At 42.1% G+C, this 12,987-nt stretch overlaps 1 protein-coding gene across 2 annotated transcripts in view; it reads left to right on the plus strand.

Moving 5' to 3' along the window:
* Positions 1-12,987, plus strand: part of LOC143021225 (uncharacterized) — a 37,069-nt gene that overhangs the window by 10,336 nt on the left and 13,746 nt on the right. For both annotated transcript variants that reach the window (XM_076178591.1, XM_076178592.1), the window contains exons 3-5: positions 3,067-3,217; positions 3,327-3,421; positions 6,929-7,042. In XM_076178591.1, the coding sequence (XP_076034706.1) occupies positions 3,067-3,217; positions 3,327-3,421; positions 6,929-7,042 (360 nt within the window). The remainder of the gene's footprint in view (positions 1-3,066; positions 3,218-3,326; positions 3,422-6,928; positions 7,043-12,987) is intronic.

Raw genomic sequence — 12,987 nt, forward strand, 5'->3', positions numbered from 1 at the left:
ACATTATTATTGAAATACTGATTTCACTTTATCAGGTGTGGATCAATCTTGCTTCATTTTTTATGGAAGCGAATAGTACTTTTGGTCACGTGTGACAGGAAATGGAGGTCGCCCCCACATGTTCACTCCTTCCACATCTGCCTTCCACACACCTTTCACTAATCTTTCTTTACTCATTCTCTCCATGTGTCCAAACCATCCCAATACTCTTTCATCCACCCTATCTCCCAGCTCCCTTTCCACCCCCATTCTCATCTCATTTCTCACTTTATCCAGCCTTGTAACCCCTATCATACTTCTCACACATCATCTCAAACACATTCAAACTCCTCTCTTCATCTTATGTTCCATGTTTCTGCCCTGTACAGTGATGTCAGGACAACCATTCCTTCATATAATCTCCTTAGCATCCATTCCCAAATGTCTTTTTCTCATTACACTTTTTAATCCATCAAGGCATTTACTCGCTTCTCTTGATCTATATTCTACCTCCACCTCCACTCCTTCCTTTCCTCCCACTTTCGCATCCAAGTATCTAAAACTATCCACTTCCTCCAGTCTCTCCCTTAATACTTACTTCCAGTTTGATGCCACTTTCACCCCTTGTACATCTCATCACCTTACCTTTACCCACATTTATCTTCAACTTCCTTCTTTCAGACACCTTCCCAAACTGTCACTAACTTCCTCAATTCCTACTATGATCCTGCTATAAGCACAATGTCTTCTGCAAACAACAGCTGGCTTATCTCCCACTTTTCTCCATTTTCCTTAACCATCTCAAATTTCCTGACCCACCACCCTTGCATTTACTTCTCGCACCACCCCATCCATGTATAAATTGAACAGCCATGGTGACATAACACATCCCTGACGAAGTCTCGCCTTCTCTTGAAACCACTCACACTCTCCATTTCTAATCCTGACACACACACTACTACTCTTGTAAAAACTCTTGACAGCTCCTAAAAGCTTTCCTCCTATCCCATATATTTGCAATACCTCCCAGTGCCTTCCTATCTACCCTATCCTAAGCTTTTTCCAAATCCATAAAAACCCAAAAGCATCCTTACCTTTCCCTATAGCTTTCTCACATCTGTCTTGCCACAAAAATAAGATCTACGCAACCTCCTGTCCTAAACCCACACTGATCCTCACCAATTACTCCCACTGTTCCTCTTGTCCTCTCAATCAAGATCCTCCCATAAGCCTTCCCAACTACACATAACAAGCTATTCCCTCAGAAACTACTACTTGCACTTGTCCCCTTTTCTCTTGTAAAGTGAAACTATATAGGCAATCATCCAGTCCTCTGGCAGTCTACCCTGTCTCAAAGAAACATTAAATAACATCACCAGCCAGTCCACCATCACTATACTTCCTTTTTTCAGACATTCTGCATGACATCCCTCCAGACCAGGTGCCTTACCTGCTCTCATCTTACAATTTCCCTCACTGTATCCTTCCTTATTTCTCCATTTTCCTCTCTCATCACGGTCATTTTCTTAGCACTTCCCACTGCAACTACCTTTCCCTCCCTATCCTCCTTCACATTTAACAACTCCCTAAAATACTCTACCCAATTTCCTCTTACTGTCTTCTCTTCCATTATCATCTCCTCATCTCCACCTTTTACCTTTTCTTCTCTACTTGATTCACCTCCTCTCTTAATTTCTTTCCGAAACATATTTTTATTACTTTCAAAATTTTCTGTCATACTCTTATCCCATTTCACATCTGGTCTCCTCTTTACCTTCTTTATCTTATGCTTTACTTCTCTTTTCTTCATAGCTCTCATGATTCCCTCATCCTATTTTGTAACCAATCTGTGAAAGCTCACTTCTTCTCTTCTATAACCTTCTTTGCTTCCTCATCCCACCACTCGCTACCCTTCTATTTCCTCCCATCCTTCTTGTTGGACACACCATCTTTGCACACCTTGTGATGCCCTCCATGAATCATCCCCATTCCTCCTCCACTCCTAGTTCTACTCTATCATTCACTCCCTCCCACTCCTCTCTCAGCTTCTTGTACTCCTTTTCTTTCTCATTGAAGCAGTTCACTAAGCACCTCCCTACCTTTAGTCCTTTTCCTCTTTCTCCATCTATCCTCCACTCTCAACTTACCTTCCACCAGAAAATGATCTGATACCCCCCCCCCACTCTCTCCCCTTTGAACATGTACATCCTTAACTCTTCCTTTTATACTCCTATCTACCACTACATAGTCCATTAACGCTCTATCTACCACCCTTCTGTCCACCACCCTCTCCCGTTTATACTTATGCTTGACTTTCTTCCTAAACACTGTATTTATTATCATCAACTTTCTAGACACATCACCAACTCTACAATATGATTTTTACCTGGAACTCCACATTCCCAACCGCTCCGTCTATTTTGTTCATTTCCTACCCTAGTATTAAGGTCTCCCAATACTACTACATTGATGTTTCTCCCTAATCCCACTATGCACTCATTTAAATCTATCCAAAAAGCCTCCCTTTCTTCTACACTTCTCACTACCAGACCCATTTGCACTTGCAAAAACCCACATCTTTCCTAGTTTCACCTTCATCCACATTATCCTTGAAGAAACCTCCTTCCACTCCATTACACATTTACCTATCTCTTCACTTACTAGTTTAGCCACCACTTCTCTCCCTTGTCCTCTCTTCATTCCTGAGAACCTCCCAACTACACTCCCAAACTCACACTTGCCCCTACCTCTCAACTTAGTTTCACTCAAAGCCAACATGTCAATCTTTCTTCTCACAAACATACTGCCTATCTCTTCCCTTTTACTCTCATCTGTACTGCATCCATGCACATTAAAAGACCCAAACCTTATGGTACTTTTTGGAAAACTCCTATATCCTCTTATGACTTTACTTTTTTTTAGAATGTATATATGTATGTGTGTGTATATATATATATATATATATATATAATATATATATATATATATATAATATATATATATATAATATATATAATATATATATATCTATATATCTATATATATATATATATATATATATATATATATAATTTTTTTTAATTTCAGGGTGCATTAGACTTGCCAGAGGATATGCAGCGTTATCCAGAAATGTACCACCATGTTATCAAATGCATAACACTTGCCAAAGTCGTAGGAATGTGGATAGAGCGGTTTTCAGGGGATAATTCCTTCATGTTGGCAGATCTCACCAGACCAAGTAAGTAGTTGCTTTATTCATTATGGTGGAACTCGTGTGTGTGCATAGAAGATTTACCTTTTTTCCATTGAAGATTTTTATTCATTAATATCTACTTTTCTTTTTTCAGAGCCAAAGCGGACAAAGAAATTCTTTGAATTACTTTGTGAAGCCTATACCGGTAGTTCGGAATGTCAGACTCAATTAAATGTTCTAGAGGAAAAGGTAAATAGCAACTTGTATACTTATACCAAAGGCTTTTTCCCCCTTACAAGGTAGGTAGCCAAAACATAGACATAAAAAACACTCCCACCCATTTCATCCCCAACATATTCCACTCCCCTCCACCCTCTTCCCTCCCTCTTATCTTGGCACTTCCTGGATTATGGGTCATCTTTGCATCTCCCACTGCCCTGGGTCAGAAGCAGTGCTGCAAACACAGCACATCCACAGCAAGGCTGCTTCATTAAATCGAAAAAAAAAGAATTACCATCCCATTATGCAGAAAAGGAGAAGACGGGAGAAATCCCTTCGGGCTGCATCAAAATATCATCCACATATACCCCCATCCCCTATCCACTCCCCCTCATGCATCACAGCATCATCCATACACAACCCTTCTCCATTCACCCCTATCTTCTGTCCTCTCCCATCCTTCCTCAACAGACATTTCCCTCATTCCCAATGTCCCATTTACCCCATCCATCCATATCCTAGGTCACCCCCTCATGTTCACTCCACCCACTTTCTTCACTTGTTCTTTCCATGTGCCCAAATCATCCCAATACTATTTCGTCAACCCTATCTCCCAACTCCCTTTATTTTTATTTTATTTATTTATTTTATTTATTTATTTGTATACGTACAATATATTAGCTTTCCAAAAATCAGAAACTTCCATTGAGTCAGAAGCAAGGCCACCTCATTTAATGAGCAACTCCCCCTCCATTCATCCCCTCATACAGAAAAAGACGGAGAAATCCATTTGTGCTGCATCAAAATATCATTCACACGTACTCCCTCATCCCCCTATCCCCCACCCACCTTACATGCATCTCAGCATCATCCATACATAACAATTCTCCACTCATCCCTATCTTCTGTCTTCTTCTTTTTCCCAATGCCCCTTTTACCCCATCCATCTGTCTCATTCTTGATTGCCCCCTCATGTTCACTCCATCCACTTCTGCCTTCCACACTTCTTTTTCCACCATATTTGCCCCCAAGTATCTAATGCTATTTGCTTCCTCCAGCTTCTCTCTCCTTTAATTCTCGCTTTCAGTTTGCTGCCATCCTCTCCCCTTGTACATCTCTTCACCTTACTTTTACCCACATTCATCTTCAACTTCCTTCTTTCGCACACCTTCCCAAACTCCCTTAATCCTTCCTCTGATCCTGCTACAAGCAGTGTTGTCGGCAAACAACAACTGGCTTATCTCCCATTTTTCTCAATTTTCTTTAACCATCTCCAATCCCTGCTCATTACCTCTTGTACCACTCTATCCATGTATAAATTGAATAGTGAAGGTGACATAACACATCCCTGGTGAAGTCCCACCTTTACCTCAAACCATTCACTCTCTCCATTTCTAATTCCTACACGAGCTCTGCTATTAACATCTTTTCTCCTATCCCATATATCTGCAATACCTCCCACAGTGCCCTCCTGTCTACCCTGTCATAAGCCTTTTCCAAATCCATAAGGGCCCAAAAACATCCTTACCTTTTCCTAAAGCTTTCTCACATACATGTCTTAACACAAAAATCTGATCCATGCAACCCCTACCTGTCCTAAACCCACACTGTTTTTCAGTAATTCTCCCTCTATTCTTCTCCTAATTCTCTCCATGAAGACCCTCCCATAAGCCTTCCCAACTACACTCAACAAACTGATCCCTCTGAAACTACTACACTTGCACTTATCCTCTTTCCCTTGTAAATTGGAACTATACCAGCACTCCTCCAGTCCTCAGCACTCTACCCTCTTTTAGACAAGCATTAAACAATCTCGCCAGCCACTCCACCATCACTTTAGCTACCTTTTTTAGACACTACATGACATCCATCTAACCCAGATGCCTTACCTGCTCTCATCATTTTAATAAGTGCTTTCACCTCATCTTTTCTTATTTTCCTCATTCATCACTGTCATTTTCTTAGTGCCTCCCACTGCAACAGCCTTTCCCTCCCCATCTTCCTTCACATTTAGCATGCATACATACATATACCAAAGGCTTTTTCCCCCTGACAAGGGAGGTAGCCAAAAAGAAAAAGGCATAAAAACCATTCCCATCCATTCCATCCACTCCACTCCACTCCACCCTCTACCCTTTACCCTCCCTCTCATTTTGGCACCACCTGGATGACGGGTCATCCCTGCATATTTTCCACTGTCCTGGGTCAGAAGCAGTGTCGCAAGACACAGCACATCCACAGCTAGGCCGCTTCATTAAATCGGCAACCCCCCCCTCCATCCCCTCATGCAGAAAAGGAGAAGACGGAGAAATCCCTTCGGGCCGTGTCAAATTTTTCTCGCACGTACTACCTCACCCCCCCCCCCCCCAGCCATTCCACCTCGTGCATCGCATCATCCATATACAACCATTCTCCATTCACCCCTATGTTCTGTCCTCTCCCGTCCTTCCTCAACAGACATTCCCCTCTTCCCCGAAGCCCCTTTCACCCCATCTATCCATCTCATCCTCGTGTTCACTCCCTCCACATTTGCCTTCCATACCTCTTTTACTAGTCTTTCTTCATTCGTTCTTTCCATGTGTCCAAACCATCCCAATACTCTTTCATCCACCCTATCTCCCAACTCTCTAAAATACTCTGCCCATGTTCCTCTTACCACCATCCCTTCCATTATAATCTCTACATCTACACCTTTTACCTTTTCTTCCCTACTTGATTTCCTCCCCTTCCTTTCTAAATTTCCTTCCAAAACATCTTTTTATTACTTTCAAAATTGTCATAATCTTTCCCCATTTCACGTCTGCTATCCATTTTGCCTCCTTTATCATATGCTTTACTTCTCTTTTCTTTGTACCTCTCATATGTCTGGATTACTTAAATTTGTCCACAGCATGCCTAAGCATCTCGGCATGGTGATTAAAACCAAAAGGAATGTGACCAAATAATAGGGTGATTGCTATGTATAAGAATATAAAATGGGAGAAATGCTTTTTCCATGTCTGGTAGGTCCCAAGATTTTTTGTGTTGGCTGTATTTATACATTTTATCACTTTGGGGAGTGAAAAATGTCATGAAGTAAGTTTCTGTGAATGGATGCAATGACAAGACTAAATGAAGGGGTGATTGTTCCAGTTGTACTGTATGGAGCAGAGACCTGGAATTTAAGAGAAATGGGGAGAAGTTTTAATACACTTAAGATGAAGTGTCTGAGAAGTATGGTGCGGGTAGAGGGTGAATGCCTTGGTTGGCTGTCTCTTACAAGGAGGAAAAGGCCCTTGGTATATAGATAGTTTGGCCACACCTTACAAGGGGATTAAGAATTAAAAAAAACACATACTAAATTCAAGCTCTCAAATTCAACTGTTTTGTGGCACAAAAATATATATTTTTTTCCAAACGGCTTAGTGCTTTGTCTGTTTAAAAAAAATTGCATCATCTTTGTCAAAAAGCCTCAATTGTGGGAATAGTTATTCCACTCGCACAAATAGGCAAAATTTTGCTTATATAATTAAATAATTTTTTCGTTTGATTTTTCAGGTGGAAGAAAGATTGGAAAGTAAGAAAGATACAGAAGATGCTATTAGAAAGAAAAAACAGGAGTTACAGGAGCTGAAGAAAGGACATGCAGCAAATAAGATCCAAGAACAGCAGGTAACCACAAACATAACCAAGTGTGATGGGTGTGTAAGTGATAATTGTAGTTTCAATTTTCACTGGCTGGAATCCCAATCCCACAGTAATTGGCACTTGCCCTGAGCTCTTTCTAGGAAGAAACTTTGTATTGTTGTGTTTTGATGGTGTGGGACATGTCCTATATCACCAGTTCACAGGAGGAAAGGAGTAGTTGCTAATTATCATCCATGTGAAAAGATGGAAGAAATACAGTTGACATTGACAGAGAACTGTCATAGGCCTAGCCCAGACACTGCATCTCTAGATGAAGGGAAGGCTTTCAGGTATTTTGAAAATAGGAGGCCGGTAAATAACTGACATCCCATTTTGTAGGACCACTACTTGCAGGTACCCTTGAATGAGAGCCTAAATATGTATGAGATTAAATATTGTTAGGGTTATAAGGATGAATAGTGAAAAATGTAGGGGTGAGGCAGAGTAAGGGGTGGAAAGAATGTTGGCAGGTATAGCTGATATAAAAATGTGTAGGTGATTTGAGCATATGAATAGAATGAATGAGGAAGGACTGGCAAAAAAGAGCATGGAAGGTAGAGGGAACTTCGAGAGCTAAGAATGATGGACATGGGGAAGAGGATATTGAATGCAGGTGGAATGTGTTGAGCAAGGAAGAGTGTAAAATACAAGTGAATGTAGAATTTGTAAATGGATGAAGAAATGACATGGTCCAGAAAGATGTTCTTGTTTATTCTCTGTATTTCCCAAATGGATGAAGGGGATTGCCATATAATGAAGTGATGGAGGTAAACCAGCCTCAGTTGTTAAGTCCTGCTGTTGAGGTGCTGCATTATTTTTGTATTTCTCCCTGTCCTCTCTTTTTCTGCATGAGGGGGTTTGCTGGTTAAATGAAGCAGCCTTGCTGTGGATGTGCTGTGTCTTGCTACATTGCTTCTAACCCAGGGCAGTGTGCAAGATGCAGGGATGACCCATCGTCCAGGAGGAGCCAAGATGAGAAGTAAGGAGTGGGGAAAATGGCAGTGGAATATGTGGGGATGGAATGGGTGCGAGTGGATTTTATGCCTTTGCTTTTGGCTACCTCCCTTGTAAGGTGGGAAAAGCTATTGGTATATGTGTATGTATTAATTATTGTATGCTTTTACCTGGCTCTCCTTCACATGGAGGAAAAGACCTTTTGGTATGTATACGTGTATTTATTATATTATTATAAATGGTGAAGAACAGTGTGGGTTTAGCTTTTTTATTATTATTATTATGACAGAGTAGACAGGAAGGCATTGTGGGAGGTATTGGAGATGCGACAAAACTTAAGAGCAATCAAGTTTTAATGAGAGTAGTAGAGCCTGAGTAAATGGAGAGAGTGGATGGAGGTGCAAGAAGTAAATACAAGGGTAATGAGCAGGGATTGAAGATGGTTAAAGAAAATTGAGAAAACTGGGAGATAAACCAATTGTTGTTTGCTGACAACAGTGCTTGTGGCATAATCAGAGGAGGGATTAAGGAAGTTAGTTACTGAGTTTGGGAAGGTGTGCAAAAGAAGGAAGTTGAAGATAAATGTGGGTAAAAGTAAGGTGATGAGATGTACAAGGGGAAAGGATGGCAGCAAATTGGAAGTAAGTATTAAGGGAGAGAGACTGGAGGAAGTAGATAGCTTTACATACGTGGATACGAATGTGGCGGGAAAGGGAGGAGTGGAGGTGGGATGTAGGTTGAGAGAAGCGAGTAAATGCCTTGTGGGATTAAAAAGTGTAATGAGAAATACATTTGGTAATGGATGCTAAAAGGAGATTGTATGAAAGGGTGATTGTGCTGACTGCACTACAGTGGCCGCGAAAAGTTTGGGCGCAAAATTATAGGCGTCCCAACTTTCCCCGAAACTCAAAACATGCAAAAAATACAACTTTCCACCCAAACTTTTCGCTATTTTTCAATGCTAGCGTTTGTACCCGTATTTAGCCGAGACAATACACACTATTTGGCAACTCTGTTTAGGCGCACTCGATGTCACATGGAGTCGCTTTCTAAACATCTCTCACGGAGAGTAGTCTTTTTTTTTTGCGGTGGTCTCTGTTTTTGTGCCTTGATATCTCCGTAATGGGAAGTGGTAAAGAGCTGGAAAGAGAGACAGTTGTTACAATCATAACCCTCTATAAGGAGGGTTATAAGTGTAAAGATATTGCTACTCGTGTGGGAATTGGAGTGCGTCAAGTGCAAAAGTGGACCAAGAAATTTCGAGACGAAGGAAGTGACATCATTCCTACTCAAAAGCATCGCTCTGGTCGGCCAAGGAAGATATCAAATCGTACTTCTACGGTTCTAACTGCCTCCTTGACGCACTACAATTCCCACACGAGTAGCAATATCTTTACACTTATAACCCTCCTTATAGAGGGTTATAATTGTAACAACTGTGTCTCCTTCCAGCTCTTTACCACTTCCCATTACGAAGATATCAAGGCACAAAAACAGAGACCACCGCAAAAAAAAAGACTACTCTCCGTGAGAAAGTGACTCCATGTGACATCGAGTGTGCCTAAACAGAGTTGCCAAATGGTGTGTATTGTCTCGGCTAAATACGGGTACAAACGCTAGCATTGAAAAATAGCGAAAAGTTTGGGTGGAAAGTTGTATTTTTCGCATGTTTTGAGTTTAGGGGAAAGTTGGGGCGCCTATAATTTTGCGCCCAAACTTTTTGCGGCCACTGTATATGGGGTAGGAACTTGGAACATAAGAGAGGAAGAGTTTAAATGTGTTTGAGATGAAATACCTGAGAGGTATGATAGGGGATAGAGTGAGAAACAAGGAGGAGAGTGGGATTGGAAAGGTAGTTGGGAACTAAGGTTGATGAAAGAGTATTGGGATGTTTTTGACACATGGAAGGAAAGAAGAAAGATTAGTAAAAGGTGTGGAAGGCAGAGGTAGAGGGAGTGTATATGAAGGGGTGACCAAGGATGAGATGGGTGGATGGGGTACAAGGGGCATTGGGAAAGAGGGGAATGTCTGTTGAGGAAGGAAGGGAAAAGACAGAAGTTATAGGGGTGAGTGGAGAATGGCTGTGTGTGGATGATGCTGTAATGCATGGGAGTGGGTGGGGAATGGGAGGATGAAGGAGTATGTGTGAATGGTATTTTGACGCAGCCAGAAGGGATTTCTCCCCACTTTTTCTGCACGAGGGGACAGAAACCTGAGGGGGGTTGCTGATCAAATGAAGTGGCCTTGTTGTAGATGTGCTGTGTCTTGCTGCATTGCTTCTGACCGAGGGCAGTATGTGAGATGCAGGGATGACATACCAAAGGCTTTTTCCTCCTTACAAGAGAGGTAGCCAAGAAACAAAGGCATAAAAACAACTCCCACCCATTTCATCCCCAACATACTCCACTCCCCTCCACCTCTTCCCTCCCACTTATCTTGGCACCTCCTGGATGACAGGTCATCCCTGCATCTTGCCCAGAAGCAGTGGCCGCTTCATTAAATCGGCGACCCCCCTCTCTGTCCTCTCGTGTAGAAAAGAAGACAGAGAAATCCCTTCAGGCTGTGTCAATTTATTTCTCATTCATGCTCCCTCACCCCCATCCCCCACCCACTCCCCCTCATGCATCACAGCATCATCCATATACAACCATTCTCCATTCACCCCTATCTTCTGTCCTCTCTCATCCTTCCTCAACAGACATTCCCCTCTTTCCCAATGCCCCTTTTACCCCATCCATCCATCTTATCCTAGGTTGCCCCTTCACATTCACTCCTTCCACCTCTGCCTTCCACACCTTTTACTAATATTTTTTCACTCATTCTTTCCATGTCTCTAAACCATCCCAATACTCTTTCATCAACCCAATCTCCCAACTTCATTTCCACCCCCATTCTCCTCCTCACCTCATTTCTCACTCTATACAGCCTTGTAACCCCTATCATACTTCTCAGACACCTCATCTCAAATACATTCACACCCCTCCTCTCTTCCTCTCTTGTGTTCCATTTTTCTGCCCCATACAATGCTGTTGGCACAATCACTCCTTCATACAATCTCCTCTTAGCATCCATTTCCAAATGTCTGTACTCGTTACATTTTTTAATACCCTAAGGCAGTTACTCTCTTCTTTCAGTCTACATTCTACCTCCATTTCCACTCCCTTTCCCACCACATTCACACCCACATTCCACTTCCTCCAATCTCTTTCCCTTAATACTCACTTCCAGTCTACTGCCACTTTCTCCCCTTGTACATCTCATCACCTTACTTTTACCCGCATTTATTTTCAACTCCCTTCTTTCACACACCTTCCCACACTGTCACTAGCTTCCTTAGTCTCTCCTCTGATTCTGCTACAAGCAGTGTTGTTTGCGAACAACTGGCTTATCTCCCATTTTTCTCCATTTTCTTTAACCATCTACAATCTCTGACCCTCTACCCTTGCATTTAACTCTCGCACCACCTCATCCATGTGTAAATTGAACAGCCAGGGTGACATAACACATCCCTGATGAAGTCCCAGCTTTACCCCAAACTACTCACTCTCTCCATTTCTAATCTTAATATGAATAATACATGCATAATATTTAACTTGTATATTATTGCTATTATATGATTGCGACACTGCTTCTGACCCAGGGCGGTGGGCGGGGTGCAGGGATGACCCATCATCCAGGAGGTGCTCAGATGAGAGGAAGGGTGGGAGGGGTGTGGAGTGTATTTGGGGATGAAATGGGTGGGAGTGTTTTTATGCCTTTCCCTTTTTGGCTACCTCCCTTGGAAGGGGGAAAAAGCCTTGGTATATGTATGTATGTATTATATGATTGGGACTAGGACATTCCTAAACAAAAAAGTAAAGGCATAAAGAGGGTCTGGGAGTTTTCGGAACAGCACCCTAAGGTTTGGGTATTTTAATGTGCGTGGATGTGGTACAGATGAGAGTAAAAGGGAAGAGATAGGTAGTATGTTTGTGAGAAGAAAGATGGATGTGTTGGCTTTGAGTGAAACTAAGTTGAAAGGGAAGGGTGAGTGTAAGTTTGGGAGTGTAAGTGGGAGGTTATCAGGAGTGAAGAGAGGACGAGGGAGGGTAGGGGTGGCTATTCTAGTAAGTGAAGAGATAGGTAAACGTGTAGTGGAGTGGAAGGAGGTTTCCTGAAGGATAATGTGGATGAAGGTGAACTGGGAAAGGAGATGTGGGTCTTTGTAAGTGCATATGGGCCTGGCAGTGAGAAGAATGTAGAAGAAAGGGAGGCCTTTTGGATAGATTTAAATGAGTGCATAGAGGATTTAGGAAGAAATGTCAATGTAATAGTACTGGGAGACCTTAATGCTAGGGTAGGAAATGATCCAATTGATGGAGTGGTTGGGAAATGTGGAGTTCCAGGAGAGAATCGTAGTGGAGAGTTGATGGTGGAAATGTGTCTAGAAAAAGAGTTGATGATAGTAAATACAGTGTTTCGGAAGAAAGTCAAGCATAAGTACACATGGAAGAGGGTGGTAGATAGAGCGCTAATGGATTATGTAGTGGTAAATAGGATTATGATAGGAAGAGTTAACGATGTACATGTGCTAAGAGGATAGGGTGAGGGAATATCAGATTTTTTGGTGGAAGGTAAGTTGAGAGTGGAGGATAGATGGAGAAAGAGGAAAGGGACAAAAGGTAGGGAGGTTCTTAGAGTGAACTCTTTGAATGAAAAGGAGGAGGAGTACGAAAAGAAGCTGAGAGAGGAGTGGGAGGGAGTGAAGGATAGAGTAGAGCTGGATGTGGAGGAGGAATGGGGATGGTTCAAGAAGGGAGTCACAAAGTGTGCAAGGATGGTGTGTGGAACAAGGAGGACAGGGGGAAATAGAAGAAAGGGTAGTGAATGGTGGGATGAGGAAACAAAGAAGGTTATAGAAGAGAAGAAGCGAGCTTTCACAGATTGGTTACAAAATAGGACGAGGGAGTCATATGAGAGGTACAGAGAAAAGAAAA

This window comes from Oratosquilla oratoria, chromosome 41 (genome assembly GCF_046742065.1).
Source record: "Oratosquilla oratoria isolate Oo_2021 chromosome 41, ASM4674206v1, whole genome shotgun sequence".
NCBI lineage: Eukaryota > Metazoa > Arthropoda > Malacostraca > Stomatopoda > Squillidae > Oratosquilla > Oratosquilla oratoria.